This window comes from Dasypus novemcinctus, chromosome 11 (assembly GCF_030445035.2).
Source record: "Dasypus novemcinctus isolate mDasNov1 chromosome 11, mDasNov1.1.hap2, whole genome shotgun sequence".
In the NCBI taxonomy this organism is placed as follows: domain Eukaryota; kingdom Metazoa; phylum Chordata; class Mammalia; order Cingulata; family Dasypodidae; genus Dasypus; species Dasypus novemcinctus.
In genome coordinates this window covers 112,160,074-112,184,137 of record NC_080683.1, presented here as the reverse complement: position 1 = coordinate 112,184,137, position 24,064 = coordinate 112,160,074, and the positions used below count along the sequence as shown (strand labels likewise).

At 39.0% G+C, this 24,064-nt stretch overlaps 1 protein-coding gene across 1 annotated transcript; it reads left to right on the top strand.

Moving 5' to 3' along the window:
- Positions 1 to 5,494: 5,494 nt before the first annotated feature.
- Positions 5,495 to 13,914, top strand: LOC101432321 (vascular non-inflammatory molecule 3). Its single transcript, XM_004483642.4, has 7 exons — positions 5,495 to 5,784; positions 5,871 to 6,001; positions 8,245 to 8,437; positions 9,836 to 10,127; positions 10,818 to 11,191; positions 11,890 to 12,063; positions 12,757 to 13,914. The coding sequence occupies exons 1-7, from the start codon at positions 5,572 to 5,574 to the stop codon at positions 12,910 to 12,912; spliced, it is 1,533 nt and encodes a 510-aa protein (XP_004483699.1). The 5' UTR covers positions 5,495 to 5,571; the 3' UTR covers positions 12,913 to 13,914.
- Positions 13,915 to 24,064: the final 10,150 nt, after the last annotated feature.

The window sequence follows — 24,064 nt, the reverse complement described above, 5'->3', positions numbered from 1 at the left end:
CCACATTACTAAATCTGATGGTCAACTCAGTCCCATCTGACTTCTTGGCAGCAACACAGGTACCACACCACTAGCCCACCCTTGGTGCACTTTCTTCCCACTATCTCCTGGATTTCCTCCTTTCTCCTTCTGAAATTTTTGTTATTTATCACTCTCTCTGCTCTGCTTTTTTGGGCTTGATGCTTGGTGGATACATGTGGAAGATGCTTCTAGCTGGATTAATAGACCGGGAGTTCAGGAGAGAAGTTTGAGCTAAGGAGAGAGGCATAGTAGTTATCAGTTTCTGGAAAGTAGTTGAAGATATAAAGGAAGAAAGAGATCTTCTATATGGGGAGAGAGTGTAGAGTAAGGTCAAAGAACAATTGACGAAATGTGTCTTTTGATCGTAAGTGCATTAAGAGATGAAACTATCAATAAGGACTGGAGATGTGAAGTGGGCTGAAGAGGCAGGATTGTCTGAGGAATCATTCCAAAGCAGGCTGGTCATGATCATGTTTAAATATAGTAAGAGTAGGGGACTTAGCTAAGAACAGGGAAGGTAAAGTAGAACTAGTTTCCTAACTGCTAAATCAAATATCATACAGTGGGTTGGCTTAACAACAGGTCTTTATTGGTTCATGGTTTCAAAGGCTAGAATGCTTGTTTCCTCTTGGGCCAGTACCTTCTGGCTCACCTACAATCTTTGGGGTTCCTTGACTTTTCCATCACATGGCAATGCCCACGGAGGCACCTTCTCCTTTCTTTTCTGGGATCCGCTGACTTCAAGCTTCTGGCTGCCCCATGTGGCTTCTCCTTTTGTGGCCTTCTCTTTAAGGACTCCAGGAGTATTAAAATTCATCCTGGTTCTCTTGGACCACACCTTAATTGACATAACCTCCTCAGAAGTTTTACTTACAAAGGCTCCACACCCAAAGGAACGGATTCATATTAAGAACATGTTTTTCTGGGGTACATCATCTAAGTAACCACAAGGACCAAGTTGGGGAGAGCCCTGATCGTTCGTCTTGTTTCAGCATACATGTGGGAAGGATTTTGATTAATAACAGTAATTTGTGGTCCTCAGTATTGACGGAGGGTTGGGCTGGGGGGAGAGGGATCAGAGAAGATGAGGGATGGAGAACTTGTGAGAGCAGTTCGTGGCCTCAGAGGCAGTCGCCTGACTAGGAATGGAGAGAAGGTTTTAGATTGGATATTGGAAATAGAACTTGGGGAGGGCTAAAGAACCCCTACAGATTTTATCCCAGCCCACACCACTTTAAAACTTGTCCCTGACATATTTAAAAGCAGAATTAGATTTATTTTCATGCAAATCCTCGGACGCTGAACTTTCTAATCACCCCCAAATTACAAACTGTCATTCAAGTTATATGCACATGCTTTCTTTCAAATAACTTGCATCTGGAATCCTGATACTTTATACCCTTATGGAGCAAAAGTATTACTGACCACATTTGACAATTCAATAATTTAATCTCAGTTTCTATTGATTTCAACATAATAAAATTCGGCATATCCCTGTCATTAGGGACTGGGAAAATGAAAGGGAATTCCCATGTTATTTCCTTTTGCTTCTAGGCAGAAAGTCAGGTTGTGGCGGTTTGGCATTGTTGATGAATTCCAAAGAGAGATATTGCATTGTCTTTGTAAACTGGCCCATTCTCTGGGTATATTCTAGTGTATTAGATTCAGAGGTTTTCCTTCTGATTAAATTAAAATTAGGGCATGCAGGGCTGAGTTCCCACCTCCTTGGTGGGAATAAACAGACTCATACAAAGAAATAAGCACACAAAGAAGAAGAACACGTGAAAGAGAGGCAACTCATTACATATGGCAGTGGCCCCGGAAGGAGAGCTGAGCCTGAGAGTCCACGGCTGACCTTGTGAAAAGAAGAGAGCAGCTATATGTGGAAAGACATGAGCCCTGGGGAGAGAAACGGGCCTTATGTCTGTCTACACTGAGATAGGTAGAAGTTGTGTCCATGGAGTCTTAAGAGGAAAGAGGAAGGCTGAACCCTCACCCACCATCTTGCTTCAGTGCATGGCAACAGAGTTTGGTGAGGAAGTAACTTTGAGTTGTACTCTTTAGGGTCTTGTAACTGTAAGCTTCCACCCCAAATAAATATCTTATATAAAAGCCAACAAATTTCTTGTACTTTGCATCAGCACCCCTTTTGGCTGACTAATACAAACAAGAGTTAGAATTTCGATATAAAATACGAAAGTGGTTTCTTTCATCTCATCTTAAAGTAATATCCTCTTCTGATACAATTTCTATTTTTTGTCTTCAGATACTTTTTTCTAAAATGAATTTTTGTCTGACGGGTCACATCACACCTGGAGCCTTGTAGAAAGAAGGCATTTTAGGCTAAGGGGATATGTCATTGAATCAAGTGACTGAATTATATATACAAAACAAAACAAAAACACAGAGATCTCCAAACCCACCACTCATTCTAGATGAGGTGAGGATTAGAAAGAATCCTAAGAGAGACAACAATATTAATGAGTCTAGAATCAGAGATTTAAACCTGAAAAGAAACTCTTTACATTTGAAATCAACTCACATTTACACAAAGGAGTTTGATATAAAACCAGGGTAGGAAATTAAGTGTAACAAATCAGAAAATAGTTTTTCTGAGCTCTAAAAAATTCCAAAGGTGCAATGGAGAATTTTGATGCAGCCCCTGTTCTTAGGGAATTTACAAGGATGATATGTTTGAAAAATATAAAATTTAAGAGGAAATTTAGAACTCTTTATGAATTATCTAATAGTCTGTCATGTGGAAGGGGGGTTGGAGGTACTGTTTTAAACTGTAGAAGATACACAAAGTAAATTTCATCTCAACAAGAAAGAATGTTCTAGAAATTAGTAATATTCAAATATGGAATAGACTGACATGTCAGGTGTGGACTCCTCCACTTACCACTCATGTTTGTATTGGCTCCCGCTATGGGTAAGACAATGAGTGGGGACAATGGACTTCAGCAGTGAGCAGGACCCTTCCTCTTCCACCAGGGATCATACCTTACAGGATGCATAATCCTTGGATAAGTATCAAACATGAATGTTTTGGAAGGAATCCATTAAGAATCCGTTCAAACTCTTTAAGGGGATAAAACACACACAGGGCAACAGTAAGCAGCAAGAGGCTTACTGCACAGAAAAAATGTTTTCTATCAAAGTTCAGAAATACCACTAAGGAATGGGGTGGATTTGGGCTCAACATAGAGCTGGAGTTAAGATGATAGAAAACAACAGCATTTCAGAGAGAAATGTGCAGACATTCATCCAGTTAGGGTATTGCACAGTGTTCAGTGGGCATAAAGGAGTCAGTGTTGCTGGAACAATGAGTCTAAATAGACAACGTTGTAGAAATAAATCCAGACCAGTATGTTTAATTCAGATTGTGGGAGAACTTGAACAAGGTCAGCATTTCCCAAATTTCAGTTCGGGTCATTATCTTCATGATTTTTGCATTAACCATATACCATTCATTACTTACTTAATATTTTTTTAAGATGGATGGATGTCTTTTATGTAGTCTTATTTTAAGCCCTCTTATCCATAGGTTTGATGAAACAGTTATAAATCTTTCTAATAAAAAGTGTTTGTATATCTTGCAAAGTCAATTTGCTTACCACTTGTGGTGCATGGACCACACTTGGGGAAATAGTGTTTTATATAATAGAGAGCCATGGACTGTTTCGGAGTCTAAGTGACATAATAGGAGTTGTAATTTAGGGAGACTTCATCTGTGGATGGAATGACCAACTTCGGCCATTGTGTGAGAAATGAAGGTAAATTAGAAAGCAAATGTCTGGTTTAGCATAATAAATCAGATTAGAAAGACAGATTTTTTTCCCCTTAATATATTTTTATTGAAAGATATCTTTCATACATGGGCATACATAAACTTGAAGTATAAAGTAAAAACTGTAAACTTAGAAAATAAACAGGCATAACAACATGCAAGGGTCCCATACATCTCATCTCCACCAACACCTTGAGTTGTTGTGATCCATTTGTTATGAATCAGGCTAGAGCATCATTGCAATATTACTAATAACTGTAGACCATGTATCACGTTTTATGTATTTTTCCAGGCATATCCCCTATTTTTCATAACAAATCTATTTTACTCATACATGAATTGGCCACATATCCAAAGTAGAAAGACAGATTTTAAAGAAATTTTAGAATGGATTGGATGTGGGAGCAGAGGGAGAGGAAGAAGCTAGAGATTCAGTTTGGATAAATTACAGAATTTGGATGTTACCAGTTGTGGGTTGAGTTTTATCCCCAAAAAGACATGTTCAAGTTCTAACTCCTGGTACTTGTGAATGGGACCTTATTTGGGAAGAAGGTCATTGCATCTGGAATTAAATGTCCTTATAAGACATTTGGACACAGATGGAGACACAGACACAGGAAGAAGGCAGCTATGTGAAGGCAGAAGCAGGGACTGGGGTGATGCAGCCACAGCCAGGGAACACGCGGGGCGGTGGGAAGCTGAAACAGGAAGGGAAGCTTCTTCCCTAGAGCTTTCAGAGGGAGCATGGTCCTGCTGACCCCTTGACTTTGGACTTTCTGCCTCCAGAACTATAAGGGAGTACATTTCTTGATTTAAGACACCCAATTTGCAGTAATTTGTTAAGGCAATCTGAGGAAACGAATACATATCTATCTATATCTAATACATTACTTTAGAACACTCAGCTTTTTCAAAGGTGCAAGGAAACAACCTCCTGAAAATAAGCTTTTGCCATACAATTTAGGGAAGAGGTTTTCACTTTAAAAAGAGCTCATTCTATAGAGATGAAGTGCTTGTGTGACCCTGAAGCCTTGAAACCTTGGTTTTCAGCACCTGAATTTAGTAGCATCAGCTGGGATCCAGGGACCCAGAGACTCCGCCCAGTGGGTGCTCACCATCCTTGGTCATGTTGTTACCCACCTATTTTTTTACAAAGATGACGAGGCAGTCTTTCCAAGAGAAACCAGCAACTGTGTGTGGCTGCCAGCACCTTTAATAAAACGTTGAGAGCCATCAGTGAGGAACAAATGTGTCCTAACTTTGGCACGTCTCTACTACTCTCCTTTGCTATTTTGTGAACTCTGTGAAAACTAGGACTTACACTTTGTGTTCTGTATCTGTCATGGCTATATACCTATCAAGTTGTCAACAAATTGGCAGCCTTCTAGAACAGTTCAGTGTTGGCCCTATTAGTGAAAACATTGATTTACCAGGAAAATACATTTTCTTTATTAAAAGAGAAAGAATTCATTCAACTGCCAATGTGTTTTGACTGCAGTGGTTGACTCATTATTTGCACACTTGATTCAACTTCTGAGCCATGTCAACAGGAGCACAGGATGCTTGAGTCAATTCAATTATGACCTTAGTTCTGACTGCCAGTTTTCTTGCCCAACATCTTTCTCAATACTTTGTTGCACAATGTATTCATGAGGAAATATAAGTAGTTGATAGCTGGCAGTGCTGTGGAATAAAAGTTTTTCCAATCTTAGAACACTTGAGTCTTAGCTTGATTTTTTAAAGATCACTTCATCTTAACAATGATTACATCATATTTTCCAAAATTCGTGGTGGGTTTTGCCTTCTTTGTGCTGAGTGTCAGTGCTCTGGATACCTTCATTGCTGCCGTGTATGAGCATGCTGTGATATTACCAAACAGAACGGAGACACCCGTTTCAAAAGATGAGGCTTTGGTCCTGATGAACAAGAATATAGATGTTTTGGAGAAAGCAGTTAAGCTGGCAGCCACGCAGGTATTGCTCTTTCTATACTAGCTGGGATATTCTGAAGGAGATTTGGGGATTTATGAGAACCATTTTGCTCCACTTGTTTTGAGCAGGGTGCACATATCATTGTGACTCCAGAAGATGGAATTTATGGCTGGGTCTTCACAAGGGAGACCATTTACCCATACCTGGAGGATATCCCAGACCCAGAAGTGAACTGGATTCCATGTAGAGACCCCCAGAGGTATTGTCAGTCTCCTTTGATTTTTGAACAAATGGTTGTGCTACTGTAAAATACCAGTAACAATTTTACCGTACTTGACTAGCAATCTTGTTGACAAGAAGTCAGTCTATGTCACTGCACTCAGACACTGAGGGTGCTCCATAATGTCTAACATCTGGCTTGTCTCGAGTTTGGTAAGTAACTAGGGATGGTGAAGACTGGTTATTTGTTGTAGTTTTCTTTAAAGAATGGTATGCATATGCACAATTTTTATAATAAATATGTGTAATAAAGTTTCAACAAAACAAGAAAGTTGTGAAGTCAAGGACCTGTGTTACCAAACGCTAGTAACTTGTTTCATCTGTGAACACCCACCTCCTTTGTAAGACTGGGGAAAAGATGAATGACTCTATGTTTCTAAAGAACTTTGATTTCACTATTATTTACAATGTAATGAGTCTGATGAGCATGGAAGTTGTGTGGGACTTGAGAAAGGAAGAGCTGTCTCTGAGACCATATTCTACCACCTGCTAGCTACGTGATGTGGGGCATATAACTTAACTGCTTGCCATCTCTGCTTTTCTGTAAAACAGGGATAATAAAATGTCCTTTCCTACTTCCCTTCCCCTAAGAGTGTCGAATGAAGGACTGCACATGGAATCTGTACACTGTAGAGTTCTCTCCAATGTTAGCTGTCACTATTACCTTTTGGAACCAGGTCTACATTGTTTTGTTTTCTTGTTCTTTGGGAGATTTTATTTATTATTACTAGCAGTAGTTTCTATATACCTTTATGAAAGAAACTGTACAATAAATTTAAAAAATTTATGAAATGGATTATTTTAGTTGTAGTGAGTTTCCTTTGAAACTAGTTCACATGTAATTCTTTTATATGGCAAAATAAGTGCATTAAAATAATTTAATTTGCTGTTTCAGAGCTATAAAATGAGAGAATTTCTTTAATAATTTAATAATTTTTACCATTTGAAAGTCTAGTCCAGTGCTACAACACGAGAGCTATGCCACGTAAGCCAAGCTTTGTCTTGGGGTTTCCCCAGTGGAAACAAAGTCTCTAAACGTTGCATGCTCCCAGTTTACAGGTGCCATGGAACTATGACCCAACACCTGCTTGCTTATGAAACTTTTCCCAGAACAAGAAGAACCAACTATTTACAGTAATTCTAGAGGTGTATGCCAGAAATATACTCTATTTGCCTGGGATGATAACTAGCTTTCCCAGAAGTGTGTACATAAGTCTGATAATAAGATGATTTTAGGAGATTATTTAAAGGAAAGGTAGGTGACAGATGAAACTTCAGTGTTTCTGAGTCTTTGCAGACAGGGGTACAAATGTAAAGCTCTCGGTTTTGGGTTAAAAAAAAAAACAAGAGAAATCCAGTATTCAACATTATGGTAACGCTGCTAAAGAAATTCACTCCTTCTTTCCTAATAATACTCATCCCTAAGGGGGCTAACAGGGGGCCACGTGGTCATCCTCGTGTGTCTAAAAGCTAGCATTTAGAGTAGTGACGGCTTCCTCGGGCTTTCCTCAGGAGAAACCAACAGGAAATATAAAGTACATTACTTTGAAAAGCAATACTGCAGCCTACATTTCAGGAGTTCTCACTTCTAAAGCAGAAAGGAAACTACTGTGCTGCTTCCGACAGATAGGGAAACTGAGCTGGCACAGCCAAGGGCTTTTACTGACATTCCCACTGGAGCAGGCTGCATTTGTTTTCTATAGAAGTTTCTGACCACACCTCCTCGCATCAGCAAACTTGCAGCTTTATTGCTTGGTCCATAGAAGAATTCCTCCCCATAAGCAGAGGCTGTTGAAATTTCGAGTCCTTCGTTTACCTGCTTCCTGGGATCCCTTTATAAGAGAAAGTGTTGCTGCTCCTTCCCCTGCTTTATCGTCTATCTTTTCTGTGCTTCGGTCTTGATAGCTGCTCTGCAATCTGAAGGCTGGTGCATTAAAATAGGTTGGAGTTCATAAAGATGTAGACTCCATTATTACATGAGCTATGCAACATTTTTTGTATGTATGTATGTATGTATGTAAGTATTTTTAGGAGGTATTGGGGATTGATCCTGGGACCCTGTAAATGGGAAGCAGGCACTCAATTACTGAGCTACACCTACACTCTTCTGTTTACTTTTAACCTAGAGCTGTTGTGTTATAGTAACAGTCAAATAAAGAACCACATTCATGTTTCAGAAATCCCCGAACTACAGTGAGGTTAAGGCAATATTTATTCAATTAGGTTTGGCCACGCCCCTGTGCAAGAAAGGCTCAGCTGCCTGGCCAAGGACAACTCTATCTACGTTGTGGCAAATATTGGGGACAAGAAACCCTGCAATGCCAGTGACCCTCAGTGTCCCCGTGACGGCCGTTACCAGTACAATACTGATGTGGTGTTTGATTCTGAGGGCAGGCTGGTGGCCCGCTACCACAAGGTGAGAATCACTTACTCATGCCTGAGCTGAATATGGGGCATGTCTTCTTTTGTTTGCCTGTGGTATGTGTATTTCTTTGTTGATTGTTGGGGAGAGAACTGCTATGGATGCATCTTTCAATGATCACATTCTACATTCTAGTTGAAACCTCTCCATTCTAGCTGAAAAAGTATTTAACTTACTTCAGTCCCATGTAAGGGTTCTGAGGTTGATTAGTTATAAAATAGAATATTAAAATGGATATGATATCAGCCTCATAAAGATTTTAATATTTTCTATGTAGGAAGGGAAAATACTCTGCTTCACTCATGGTTTACTTTGAGTTAGTTTTTTGGTCTAATATTTTAACATTTTGTACTAAGCTACCACTTAATTCCATTAGGACTGGATTGATGACAATGATGGAAAACCCCAACTGAAAATGGGAATTTCTTTACTATGAATCTGAAAATAGATCATAGAAAGAGTAGACCTGGATTAAGGTGCAGTCTGCCTCAGAAGCCTCAAAGATGCCATCTTTCCTCTAGCTCTCTCAGCCCTTCACTGTAGCTTTTTCTCAGGCTAATTCTCCTTTTAGAAGCCACATGGCTGCATCAACACAAAGCTCACATCCTCATAGTGGCAAAATCTGGAGGAAGAGAGCATTTGTCCCTCCTGTGCATCCTACAAAGCCTTCTCTTCCTGCATCTTGACTGCCACGTACCCCATGCCTTCTCTGAGCCAAACACAGGACGAAGGATGGAAAGTAGGGGAGCGGGGTCCCCTCAAGGATGGCAGGGCACGGGAGTGGCTGTTTTCAGGACACACACAGGCACACAAAAGGTCAAATAAAAACCTGAGCCAAATGCACGTGGTACTCCTAAGCCCAAGTGAGGTGGAGTTTGGGAGCAACAAACAGACTGAAAAGCATCGCTAATGGGTCACTAGTTCACACTACTAGCTATGGCATTGTCTAAGTAAACTTTAAATCTACTTCCTTCATTTATAGAAGCCTAGCAGTACCGTAGGGAGACAAGACAAAGTCAATTTTTATAATTTATTATTCTTTACCTGGGCTGGGCTGCTGGTATTTAAAGAACAAGGGGAAAACCATTGGAAATTTGTAAGCTTCCAAATTTCAACTTGTGATTTTTTAAGGTAGAAATACCCACATTTTAGCTTATCATTTAGAGGTATGATTTTGTTCATTGACTGTGGGAAAATGAAGTTTTGAAATTAATATCACAGTAAGAAAATGCACATAGAAAGTGGTGTACTGGCTAAGATTTACACAAATACATGTGTCACAGTTTGAAAGATGCACCTCAACATTCATGGGAGAAAAGATGTGTGGGTCCTGATCACATCTGTAGGGCAATTTTCTGACTAATTTCCCCCTTCTTTCCTTTTTGTTCACAGTACAATCTTTTTGCACCCGAAGTACAGTTTGATTTCCCCAAGGCCTCAGAACTTGTAACTTTTGATACTCCCTTTGGAAAGCTTGGCGTCTTCACTTGCTTTGACATTTTTTCTCATGACCCTGCCGTGGTGGTGGTGGATGAGCTGCAAGTGGACAGTGTCCTCCTCCCCACAGCCTGGTACAACACGCTGCCTCTCCTCTCAGCAGTTCCCTTCCATTCGGCGTGGGCCAAGGCCCTGCGAGTCAACCTGCTTGCTGCAAATACCCACAACACCACCATGCACATGACTGGTAATGCCAGCCTTGGGGCCTCTTAATTCATGTGTAAGCTGTACTTTCCTTTACAGTTTCTTTTATTAACTCTACTATCACAAGACTAACTGTAGCATGTAGTGGATGTTGTTTAAAGAGCATCATCCCTGTGAGAGACGAAAAAAGCAATAGCATCATTCCAGTTTCACATGGGTGGAAACTGGAATTAGACAGAAATCAAGTCACCAAAACGATCTCTTAGGAACTACGAAGCCGACGTCCATTTCATTAGCAACAGTAAAGTAATTCTTGTTGCCGAGAAGATGACAGCATGTTAGATTCAATCAGGTTTTGCAGGTTTTTATGTTTTAGAGTATCCGTGTTCAAGATAATGCAGGCTAAGTTCTTCTCGTCCTTGACTGCTTTGTTATTTGTTTATCCAAATGCAAATAAATGAAATAGGTAGGCAGAGAGCTAAAGTGACACTTCAAATCTGAGGAATTATCTAGTTTGTCACTAGCTCAGTTAAAGGGAACTTAAGCCATAAATAAGCCATTGTGAAGACCTCAATGAAAGTTTAGGTGGATGTAACAGCTATCTCCCTAACTATCTTGTAAATGCTTATACTTTAATATGTGTATATTTAATTTCTCCCGGGAATAATTCAATTAGTCTGTGACCATGAAACATTTCGAAACCTGTATTTATGCTTCCTTATGTTGCCTGTAGGGAGTGGGATCTATGCCCCGGAAGCAGTCAAGGTGTACCACTACGACATGGAAACAGAAAGTGGCCAGCTGATGCTGTCAGAACTGAAGTCCCGGCCTCGTCGCGAGCCCACCTACCCCGAGGCAGTTGACTGGCGTGCTTATGCCAGCAGCATCGAGCCGTTTTTGTCTGAACAGTCAGAATTTCAGGGAATGATTTATTTTGATAAGTTCACCTTCACTGAGCTTAAGAAAAATAGAGGAAATTACACAGTTTGTCAGAAAGACCTGTGTTGTCACTTGACTTACCAGATGTCTGAGAAGCGATCGGATGAGGCGTTTGTACTAGGTGCTTTCGATGGGCTGCACGTAGTCGAAGGCCAATATTACTTACAGGTAGAGATGTTTAATTGTTTAGATGTTGGAATGGCTTGGCTGCTTGTTTTTCTTTGAGGTCATCATCGCATTTCTTTCAAGATTGGGCTGGATTCAGTTAATTGGTATAATACTACATTTATCAGAAATCCCCCTGCCCCTGCCAAAACACTTTGTTCAGCTTGACAAGATGAGAATTGGTTCTTTTTGGTTGCAAGGTAAAAACATAAAGCAGATTGACCGGTCCCTGGCAGGCCAGGTTCAAGTTTAAAACACTGCAACTTCCATGCATCCTTTTTTTCCCTTCAAGCAGTGCTTTTCCTACTGTCTTCAATGGGAGTCCAGATGGCGATGTCCATTCACATCCTGACCTAGGGCAGTGGGTGTGTGAGGGAGTTAGAGCTATTTCACTGAAGCATACATTTTATGAAATCATCCAAACTACAGTTAGAAATGGCTGTCATTCTGAACAATGCACTCTGATTCCTAAAATGGTAGTCTATTCTACTCGGTTATATTTTAAAAAGGTGCTCAACTTGACCCAAAAAATTGATTTCACTAGTAGATTATGACCGGCAGATTGAAAAACCCTGCTGAAGACGTGGCTTCACGAATACTCCACTGTTTTTTTTGAAATAGTGCAACTTAGCATAGAGAAGTCATATTTTTTTCATTGTTCTGATACTTTCTAATCACATCTTTTCTCTTTTCCTACCTAGATATGTACCTTACTGAAATGCCAAACCACTGACTTGGGAACCTGTGGGGAGCCTGTGGGATCAGCTTTTACCACATTTGAAGAATTTTCCCTCAGTGGTACATTTGGGACGAGCTACGTTTTCCCCCAGCTTGTTCTAAGTGGGAGTCAACTTGCCCCCGAAAGACATTATGAGGTGAGAGGTTTTCAGGATGGCAAATTCCTTTGAAGGATGGAATAGGTTGGCATAAAGAAAATTTTTGAAATACTGAGGCAGTTTTGCAGTACTGCAGTTTGCGTTCTATAAGCAATGCTTTAACCATGTGGGCACAATGACACAGAATACAAGTTGTGGTTCTAGATTGGATTGTCTTTAGGCTGAGGGAGAGAATTGAGGGCTCATTTTTCTAAATAAATGTGACATTGAGATCCAAGGCAATGATAGGTCATATAGAAGATTTGGGCAAAGGAAAAATAAATATGAAAATATTGGTTTCTGATAATGACAACCGAAGTTCTTTTCATTTGCATGGTGGGAAAGGTCCAAGTCAAATGTACTGAATAATGTTTTGACATGTGGGTGTGTTATTTTGAGAAGTTGTTATACTCACAGTAATAGTGCTTTGTATGGGTTTTGTGAGTTTAAAGAATGCATTTTTTTAAAGCCAGTTTATTGGATTTTGACCACCTGGTGCAACAGAATTATTTGCTGCACTTTCTTCCAAAGTTCTTCTGCTAGTAGAGCAGGCCCGGGGATCTGGGTCTCTGACACTGGACCTGGGGACTCTTCACTCTTCTCCACTGCCTTTAGAATGCTGTGGCCTGAGACGTCCTCCAGGCTGCACACCAGGCCCTGCATTGGAGGTAACCCTTTGCTTTCTTTGATCAGGTGTCAAGAGATGGTCGTCTGAGGAACCGAAGTGGAGCCCCTTTGCCTGTCCTAGTTACTGCTCTGTATGGCAGAGTGTTTGAGAAGGACCCTCCTCGCTTAGGGCAGGGGCCTGGGAAGCTTCAGTGTTCTCCTTCCGAGCACTTTCAGGATTAGCCTTGCAAAGAGAGGGAGAAAACAAGGAGAGACCTTTGTATCTGCTGAGAATCGATATCACAAATTTATTGGAACAACAAACAAAACTTTTGAAGATTTAAAAAGCGATGGATGTGAGTTCAAATTCTACAGGTCACACTGTTTGGTTTAGCACAGATTCATTTATGGGAACTGCATTCCTCTTCCATGTAAGTGTGTTTAACTATGTTTATGTATATATTTACATGGAGGGGGCCTAGAAAAATCCTTTTCTGTTAACTGCTTCTATATGCGCAAATGCAGTTTCCATCATTTGTAAATACTTGCTCGGAATTAAGATTTCAGTTGGACTTTGGTGAACTTTGCATCTGCCTAGGGTACTTGATTTGATCCTTATCAATCAATATATGGAAGCTGTGAAAGGACAATGCATCTTTAAAAGTTCTTAGGATGCATCTGACAGCCCTGGAGCAGTAGTATCTGCTACTAAGGTTTCCACCACAGTGGCAAGAAAAATAAGGTTCTTGTGCTTTCTGTTTGTCTGGTTATAGCAGCCAAGATTGAATGGGGGAATACAAAAAATTCTAAAAACATGGGGAAAGGGAAGTAATCTTTGCAACTCAGAAATAAATTTGTAAACAACGAATAGCCTTTCTACTTAACAGGAACAATCTTTTTGACGTTTGAATTTACCTGCGAAGTGTTGGAAGACTATTTCCCCTACACTCTTGCCTTCTGGCTGATTCCTTGAGGTTAAAGCTTTAACAACTTTGAAAGGTTAAAAAAAGAAAAAAAAAACTTGATTAAAAGGAAGTCAGCAGGACTTTAAAAAAAGTAATTATGAATAACATTTTAATTACTAATTAAATTTATTTAAATTAAATTAATTAACAAATAACATAGTCAATGAAGATTGCTCCACCACCTCCTTATCATAACCTATTTGACTTTTGTGGCTTATTCTGAGGGAAATTAGATCATTAGAATGGAAATGCAATAAAATAAATGATCTCATTTAGACCACACTGCTTCCGTTTGAAATGATTCTATCCTAAACTATCCCATCCTGGTTAACTCTTAACACTCAAGGATTTGTTAGGGCCTGTGCTAGTCTGAGCTTCCTTAGGTAGGGCCCTCTTGTCTTCCTTCTCCAACTACCCCTTGTCCATTGGCTCTGGCTCACGGAGTCCTTTCCCTGGTTCATCACTGAATGACTCTGGAAGAGATGCACATGGGAGCAGGGGTGCTGCTGGAGTGGTGTGGAAGCCACTGAAGGTCCCTCTGAGTTTGGAAACACCTATTCTCCCCACAAAAGGTATGATAATTGCTTTCCTAGACTTTGTCTAAGTGTTACTCTCCCCTCCACCCCCAATATAATTCAGCCAGTCCCAGGAAGCCAGAGAAATTCTGGGCAGCAGATAATGTCCTTGGCCCTCACCTGCCCCCATCTCTGCTGGATTCTCTCCCCAGGGACTATGACGCTCAGTTCCGAGGGTGGTACCTGTGGAAGATTGAATTGTGTACCCCAGTTTAGACATCGTCTGAATCTGCTTTCCTGTGGGTATGAACCTATTGTAAACAGGATCTCTTGAAGAGCCTGTTTTTAGTTAAGGTGTGGTCCAACTGGATGAGGGTGTGTCTTAATTCATATGACTGGGGGACTCACAAAGAGAAGAAACTGAAAGCAGAAGGTGGAGAATTCTACACAGGTAGAAGACAGAAGTCTGCAGAAACTGGAAGAGCAGACACAGGAGCAGACCAAAGCCATTGCCATTGACAGGAGGCAGCGATAGAAGCAGTAGAAGGAACCATAGAGACTGCTGGCAGTGAACTTGGATATTTAGTTGAGGAGATTTCCAAGCTAAACATGGAAGGCACAGCCTGGTTTCTTTTCGCTGCTTATACTAAAATGTGAGAGAAGTGGGATAAACTAAGGACTAAACTGTTAAGCACAACAAGATCTAGCAATTGATGATTTGGGAAATTCTCAGCCTATTCAGGTAGTATGCTCTGAGACTAGAGTTAGCAGTAGCTTTATCATGGTACTTTCTGAGTTCCTGGGAGGTGAATTTCCAGAGAACCAGTCTCTTTATGAGGGTGTGGCTAAAGAACCCTTTGTTTTTGTGTGATCTATGCATCCTTTAAAAGTAAATAAATAAAAAACCCTTTGGTGAAGAGGGTGTGGCTGAACAAGTATTCTGTGGGCCATCTCAGGAAGTGTGGATTGGAAATGTATTTGTCTAGGAAGAATCTGTGGAAAATCTTTTCACCAGATGGTTTGGACCCTCTTGAACAACACACAAAACTCACAAGGTTTTTTGAGAATTTTGTATGAGCAGATGCACTGCTGGCTTGCACTGAAAGGGACAGAGATGGGACAAATGAAGGGAAAATGAAGCATGGAAGCAAAGGTCTGGACCAAAGAGATCTCCTTGAACTGAGAGAGAATGGTTTCTGCCCAAGGCTTTGGGTGGGGTTGTGCTGGGAAAGGGCAGGCTTCCACCCCAATGTTTGGGGAGAGGTCAGCTGCCATCCCAATTTTTGGAGAGGATGGGATTGACACTCTGGTTTTTGGATTCAACATGGCCACCACTCCAATGCCTGGATGCCTCTGTCCACACGGGATGAAGCGTCTTCCTTCCTTGCCTCTGTTGGAAACAAAAACCTAATGGTCTTGCAGGAAGAGACGTGCTGTTTCCATGGCTATGTTTTAATATAAGGAATGCCGCAAATAAGCCTTTTGGGTAAACAGGACGAAGCTGTCTTGGGCCGGGAGAAATAGGAGCAAACACATTTTGCAGTTTAAAAGGAACACTAAATCTTTGTACTCTGAGATAAGTACTTTAATTTATGAGTATTATTAATGTGTAGCTACATTGCTTATATAGAGAGCCACTTGTAGATAATAAAGTTGTCTGATGAGTCTCTACTCACAGATCCCCTGATCCCTTCTCTCTTTGTATTCATTCCCAGTACCCTTTTGTGCTTAATTTGCATCATCTAGTGCCCAATGTGGGGCACAAAGAAGTGTCTTCCATAATAGTATCCAGGAACCAGCAGAAAGGACTCCAGCGAGGGTCATGAATATCATCCAAAGAAGTTTGACTTGAGTCTTTTTGCTAAGTAACATTTCCGCAGATCATCAGGGTAGTGGGTAATCAACTGGGATGTTTGGAAGAATATTCACAAGTGTTAAAAACCTTGTTGGAAACTACTGGGGTGCCTGTAAAAACCTCTGAGTTACTGGAATTGTTTGCTTTAATACAAAAGCATTGTTGCTGGTTTCAGCCTCAGGGGCATAATGTTTTAAATTTGAAACAGTGGAGACAGGTAGTAAAAACCTTATGAAGAACATACCAAAAAGGGGAATCCATTCCTTTATCTGTGTGGGCCTTGTGCCACCAAATTGCTGCTGCTTTAGATCCTTTACAATCAGAGGAAGATGAAGAAGAAATTACTATATTTTCAAAACCCATAGACAAACAAAAAATGGAAGGCCATTTGGGAGAACTAAATTCTGAGCCAGAAGGTGGAGGAGAGTCTCCTGGCTTTATGCCTAATCCTAGTACTAATCCTTTTATAGATAAGAAGATAACTGTCTGCTCTAATGTAATGTCCAATCTCCACATATCTCGTCCAGGCTCTTATCCTAACTTGTATCCAATTCAACCTACTGTGCCTGATGAGCTGCCGCTTGTGGCCACCTTGACCTCAGCACTGGGATTTTTTTCAGATACGGCAGATGCTTTCCCCTATATTAATAAGATAGTTGTTCCCAACACATTCCTCAAACACCTTTAATGTGCTGTTTATTGCAACGATCTCAACAAGGGGATCCAGAGGCCATGCAATTGTTATCAGCTTTTCCAGTTACAGTATGACAACTCCATCAGATGTTAATAATCCTCAAGGAGGAGCTGAGTTCCATCATGAACCAATACCTTTTAAACTATTGAAAGATTTAAAACAGGCTTGTGTGCGATATGGGGTTAACTCTCCATGTATGTTTGGCTTAGTTCAATGCATGGCTCAGGTAGATAGATTGATTCCTTGGGGTTGGGAAATGTTAGCCTGCACTGTTCTTAGCCCCATGGAATTTCTGTAATTTAAAACTTGGTGGACCGGTGAGGCTAATATGACTGACCAGCGAAATGCTAATCAAGACCTTCTGGTACTTCTATCTGCAGAACGATTATTGGGAATAGGAGCTTGGACAGGAGTTGCTAGACAAATGCAGTATGATGATGTAGCAATAGTTCAAGTCAGAATGTCCTGCTTAGCAGCTTGGAGAAGAATTTCATCCCCTAGGAGACTTACACAATCCTTTGCTAAAGTTATACAAGGAGTAAATGAGCCATATGTAGAGTTTATAGCTAGGCTATTGAATATTATTTTTAAAACTATAGAAATTCCAGAAGCTAGAGACTTAATTTTATTAATTCTTGCATTTGATCAAGCAAATAGTGAGTGCAAAAATGCTATTAGACCCATTAAGGCAGCAGGAGGGTCAGTACAAAACTATATTAAAGCTTGCCAGGACATAGGTTCCACTACACATCAGATGGCAGCATTTGCTGAGGCCATGAAAAGCACTAGAATTAAACTGTTGGAAAAGGAGAAAAACATTACAACATTGGTGTTCTGTTTTGTTTCCATGCTAATTCTGATTGGGCCTTTTAACCAAAATAATAAAATTAGTGCAAAATATTTTATCAAGGGGTTCACAGGAATTTTTGGTTTTAAATCAAGAGTTTACTCCTGAACTTCAAATCTCAGTGTAATCTTAAAAAGTAGTAATCTAAAAAATTTGTGTTAATGGTCTGTCTAAACTGCTAAATAAAAGGCTTAACTACATTTATGCTGCTCAAATTATCTTAACTGTTTGCTGGTAACTAATAAAAGTGTTTCCAAGCACTAGCTTGCATGTTACAGGCAACATGGATTCCAGAAGAAATCTTAAAAACAGTAAAATCTAAGATGTGAAATAATGGAGAACTTGAAAACAGCTATACTGAAAATGTAAGAAAGTAAAAATTATGAGTCAAATTGTAAACTTTATGTTTCTATTGGTGTGTTGTACGTATTTTGTGTTTGTCTCTTTGTTCAATGTCAGTGTATATTTTGATACCTCCAGATGGTAATATAAATTAATAAATAAAAATTTCTAAAAGAGCTCTATTCAAATGGCAAAAAATAAGCACTTATATTAATACTTAAGCTTAAATGTTAATGAGATCTCTACAATGATAAAAATTGTAAGTCTTAATTAATGAAATTACAATCTCTTCATAAAAAATGATTCGTGCTTAAATTGAAATGAATAGTTTATTTTTCTTCACAAAATAAAATAAAGGATGTAAAACTGGAATAAATATTTTAAAATGTAAAAGTTTGTAGAAGTGCTAACTAAAATTTGGTAAATTTGTTCAAAAAGTATTTTGTCCTAAAATAAGACAGGTGGTTTTCATAAAATCAGAAAGAACATATGCAGGACAGGACTTGAATGCATGTGGTAAGTTATAAAGGGTATTGTGGTAAATTTGGGTAAAGGAATATGTTCTGTAAAGGTAAAATTTGTCTTAGGATAATGTAATTATAGTATATATGGTTATAAATAATAATAAGTTTATGGAAGCATTGTTTAAATTGAAGTGTTTAAATGGCTAATTCCAAGAAGTCATTGTTAAACAAAAACTGAATTGATAATAACAACAAAAGGTAATTTTAAAACAGAAAATTGTGTTGGCAGCCAGCCTCCCCTGCCAAAATGTTTCTAAAAACTGTTTCTAGTATTTCATGCTACTAGGTATTTGAAAGAAAGAAAAGTTATGTTTGCATATATCCAAATTGAATCATTATTTTGACAAGTTTGTTTATGGTTAAAGTTAAGTAAGAGTCGATGGGTCTGGCTATAAAGTTTTAGTATCAATTAATATACTAATACAAAATTAAATTTTGTTATTTCTTAATGTTTCTCAAGTCATTAGTCTGTTTTGGAAAAAGTTTATGAAGAGTTTTTCTCCTGAATAATCAGTATACAAAGAAAGTCTGTCTTATCAAAATAGCTTCTTATAGGGAAGCAGACTTGGCCCATTGGATAGGGTGTCTGCCTACCACCTGGGAGGTCTGTGGTTCAAACCCCGGGCCTCCTTGATCCGTGTGGAGCTGGCCCATGTGCAGTGCTGATGCGCGCAAGGAGTGCCATGCCACACAGGGGTGTCCCCTGTGTAGGGGAGCCCCAAGTGCAAAGAGTGTGCCCCATAAGGAGAGCCACCCAGCATGAAAGAAAGTGCAGCCTGCCCAAGAATGGTGCCATGCACACAGAGAACTGACTAAGCAAGATGACGCAGCAAGATGACACAACAAAAAAAAAACACAGATTCCTGGTGCCTCTGATAAGGATGGAAGTGGTCACAGAAGAACACAAAGCAAATGGACAGAGAGCAGATAACTGGGGGGGGGGGGGGGGGGGGAGGGGAGAAAAAAAATAAAAAGTAAATCTTAAAAAAAAAAAAAAGTTTCTTGTAGTTTAACCTTATCATCGCCTTGGTTTTCTAAGAAGCAAGTCTTATCATTTTCAAAGGAACATAATGTTCAAACCTGCTTTCTCAAGGTCAAATCCTGAAAGTATCGTTTTATTTCAAACTCTTGCAAAAGATTTGTTCTTTTACCTTGTAAAAAGGAAAGTAATAAAATAGCTAAGTTCCTTTAATATGTTATAAGTCGAACAGAAAGTGTTTAAAAGTATTATAAAATTAAATGGAATTCTTTAACCCTCTGTTAATTAAAGTTGTATGAGTAAAAAGTTCATATGAATACTTAAAGAGTGTATAAAAATCCTGAAAATTTACCATTGTTTCAGCATAATAGTAAACAAAAGTATTTACTGAATTATGGCAAAACAATTTATTATGGCAGGCTGCTCTTTCTAATTTTATTGGGATACTTGATACTCATTTACCATCAAATAAATTTCTAACATTTTTTCAAAACACAGCCTTTGTCATCAATGTAATAGTATGGGACCAACCAATAAAAAAATGCTAGTGTATATTTTACAGATGGAAATGGAAAAGGAAGAGCTGGATATTATGGGTCCACTTAAAAAAATATATTATTGATACTGAACAAACATCACCCCAAAAAGTAGAAGTGTCAGCCATTATTCAATTACTTTCTAATGTACATGAACCCATAATAACTGATTCTGCCTGTGTTTGCTATACTGTTAACCATATTGAAACTGTTTTTCTTTCTGAAAATATGGAGATTAATTTACTTTGGCAGATTAGCATACATCCATGTAGCTGTAAATACATGTAGTGGAATTACTTAGGCTTCTGCTATGACAGGAGAAATTGCAAAACCTGTTATTCATTGTTGTCTTGCTACTATAGCTATTATGGGTGTGCCTAATAAGATTAAAACTGACAATGGACCTGCATATACTAGTAAATCATTTTCTAATTTCTGTAAAGCATGGAATATCCAACATAGTACTGGAATCCCCTATAATCCCAAAGGACAAGCTATCATAGAAAGAACTAATGGTATTTTAAAAACCTATTTATATAAATTTTTAAATAAAAATGGGGGAAATGAAGGGATATCCCCCATAGACATAACAGAGATGAGTTTAATTAATGATTTTCGGCCAGCAGTTATATTAAGCAAAGCCTTTTGCACTCTGAACATTCCTAACATTCAGGCTAACACTCATACATCAGCAGTTGGACAGTTCTGGGAGGGAAAATAAGGACATTGTAAAAACCTTCAACAACTGATATATTATAAAAAGATTTAGATAACACATGGTACCCTGCTATGGTAAAAATGTGGGGTCAAGGATAAGCTCTTGTCATTACAGAAGACAGGGAACAAATCTGACTGCCAGCTCAACAGATTAAACCATGGATAGAGGAGAAGAAAGAGAATTTTGATGATGATTCCTCCTTTCTTCATCACGTTGTTAGTAATTCTGGGTCATGCAGGTGAAAATCATACTTATTGGGCTTACATTCCTAACCCACCTCTAGTATGTGCTCTAACATGGGGAAACCCATCATTTCCTATATTTTTGAATAAAACATATGTGTTTCCTGGGTCTATAGATGATAGACTACCCTTAAAACCTGATGAAGAAGGGAAGATAATATATAATCTTACCCTTCCTTTTGATCATAGACCATTATGTATAGGAATAAGTCCTCCCTACATGCAAACACAAAATTGTACTATGATAACTATGAAAGCTAATGGTACCAAATTATTAATAATGGTATTTCCATCATACAATTCTTTTCTGACCAAGACAAAGAATTATAATTGTCCACCCCGAGAACCTGGAAAGAAAGATGGCAAGAATGCCATATAGGAAGAGGATCTGTCGTCTTTAATGATTCCTATGGAATAGTTTGGGAAAGTGCTCCCATGGGGACTCCCAGTAATAACAATGGCAGATTTGCTTGGTATGGATTTAACAATAAAAGTCAGGTAATCAGTAATATGCAACATCCTTTTTCATGGTCATTAGAGGAACAAACTATATTTACTAATAAATCTGTTAATTGGAAATGGATACCAGTCCCTTGGGTTAATGATACTTATAATCATAATATACAAATGAATTTGTGGAAAATATTTCTTGGACTTGCCCCTGCATATGAATGATTGGGAAATAAAAATAAGACAGGACAGTATTTGACCCTTAAACCAACATATCATCTTAAGGTCTGTGTTAGAGATCCATTTGTTTTCATAACTGGGAAGATAACTCTTAGGAATGACTCATTGTTTTATGAAAACAGTGTTTTGTATACTTGTCTATCAGAAAGTGTGTTGCAGGATGGAGAAACAATAATGATGGCAAGAAGAAGAAGAGGCATTTGGATACCTGTAAGAATGACACAGATTTGGCAATCCTCCCCTGAAACCCAGTTGCTGCTTCACATGGCACAAGAATTTCTGAAGCGAACAAAACATTTTATTGGACTCCTTATTGTCAACATCTGGGACTGACTGGAATTATTACAGCAGCTGCTACCACAGCCATAGCTTTACATGAAACCGTGCAAACACAGCAATTTGTACATGATTGGCATAAAAATGCTAGTGATTTGTGGCATAGCCAAGAACACATTGATGAACAGTTGAATAATCAGGTGAATGATTTAGAATTGGCTGTTTTACATATTGGAGATCAATTGTATAATTTAAACTTGTTAAGAAGGTTGAAATGTGATTGGAATGAAAAGAACTTTTGTATTACTCCTCTTGCTTATAATTCATCAGATATAGAATGGGAAAAAATAAAAAATCATTTACTAGGTCATAAAAGTAATATTTCTCTAGAAATAATGGAGTTACAAAGAAAAATATTAGATATCTCTCATAATCAAATACATGTAGCTAATGATGAGGATGTTTTTTCAGATATAATTTCACATATCATGAAGTTTAATCCAGTTAATTGGTGGAAATCACAGCATTTCCTGTCAGCTTTAGGAGTAGGGCTAATCATATTTGTTCTGTTGCTCATGATTTTTGCCTTTGCTGGACAGTCCTTTCAAAGAAAATTGCAAAGCATAGCAGCTATGGGATGTGCGAATAATCTGGTGCTGGTAAAAGCACCTCAATAACTTCCTGTAGTTGATGAGCTTGGCTGGTAGTCAATGATGGGCAAGACTCTTAAGAGAAGAGCAACCTAAGACAGGCACAGTCACCTCGACTAAAACAAAAAGGGGGAAATTTTGGAAATAAAAGACCTAATGGTCTTGCAGGAAGAGATGTGCTGTTTCCATGGCCATGCTTTTAACATAAGAAATGCAGCAATTAAACCGTTTGGGTAAACAGGATGAAGCTGTCTTGGGCCAGGAGAAATATGAGCAAACACACTTTGCAGTTTAAAAGGAACACTAAATCTTTGTACTCTGAGATAAGTTCTTTAATTTGCAAGTATTCTTAATGTGTAGCTACATTGCTTGTTATCAGGATAGCTTATGTATATATAGAGTCACTTGTAGATAATAAAGTTGTCTGATGAGTCTCTACTCACAGATTCCCTGATCCCTTCTCTCTTTGTCTTCATTCCCGATACCCTTCATGCTCAATTTGCATCAGTCTCCTCTTGTGGGTTCTTTCTAGGTTTCTTCCTTCTCTCTCCTAGATGGTTGTCCAGAGGCTGCATTACATACCCTGGTGGGCCCACCTTCCTTACCACCCTTCACTTCATACAAGCTGACTTCTGTCCCTCCTTTCTATTAAAGGGCATTTCAGAGTCAGCAAATCACCAGGCCTCCTCACCTCCAATGATATTACCACTTAATGTTATTGAGTGCAGTGTCATGTTAGCCCTGCACAGATATTTTTCTTTTGCATTCATTCTGGTAAAGAGGCTAAGCTGTTCTAACAAAGAGATATAGAATACAGTGGCTTGAAGAAGAGGAGCGTATTTCTCTCTATGAGTAGATCAGGTAGTGAGGCAACCTGGCACCACATGGTGATCAGTGGTTCAAGTTCCTTCTGTTTTCTTGCTGCACCATCTTCTAGGATGTGATCCTCATTGTCAGGATCAGAGTTAAGCTGCAGACATGTCCACATTTGCTTGCAGGAAGGGGAAATGAAATAAAGTGCAGGAATGTAATTCCATTCAAAGCAGGTGGAGCAGAATTGTTCAGATTTCATTGTCATGGGGTCCTTCCTTAGCAGAAGGGAGGCTGGGAAATGTCACCTCTAACTGCACATATTATTATTAGTCAGTGTTCTCCAGAGAAACAGATCTGATGGGATCTCTATATATGTAAATAATAAGAGATTTACTATCAGAATTGGCTCACATTACTCTGGAGATTGGCAAGTCCAAATTCCATACCACAGGCCACAGGTTGAGAAACTTGGTGATGTTTCCAATGAATCCTAAGAGAAGATGGCTGGTTGAGGGAGAGACAGAAATTCTTTCTTACTGATAAAATAATCAGTTCTCCCTTCAAGACCTTTAACTAATTGGAGAAGAAGTCACCTCTCATTGCTGAGGTCAGTCTCTTTTGTTGATTGTAGAAGTAATCAGTCATAGAGGCAATCAACTTACTAATGATTTAAATAATTTAAATCCTCAAAATTCCCTCAGAGTAATAATCAGGCCAATGCTTGCCTGACCAAACAAATGGACACCATA

Bases quoted from the DNA above. Each gene is read 5' to 3' on its own strand.
- LOC101432321 (XM_004483642.4), top strand. From the start codon at position 5,572: ATGATTACATCATATTTTCCAAAATTCGTGGTGGGTTTTGCCTTCTTT. The intron at 8,438-9,835 runs GTGAGAATCACT...TTTTGTTCACAG, and splicing joins TGGTGGCCCGCTACCACAAG to TACAATCTTTTTGCACCCGA. The intron at 10,128-10,817 runs GTAATGCCAGCC...TGTTGCCTGTAG, and splicing joins CACCACCATGCACATGACTG to GGAGTGGGATCTATGCCCCG.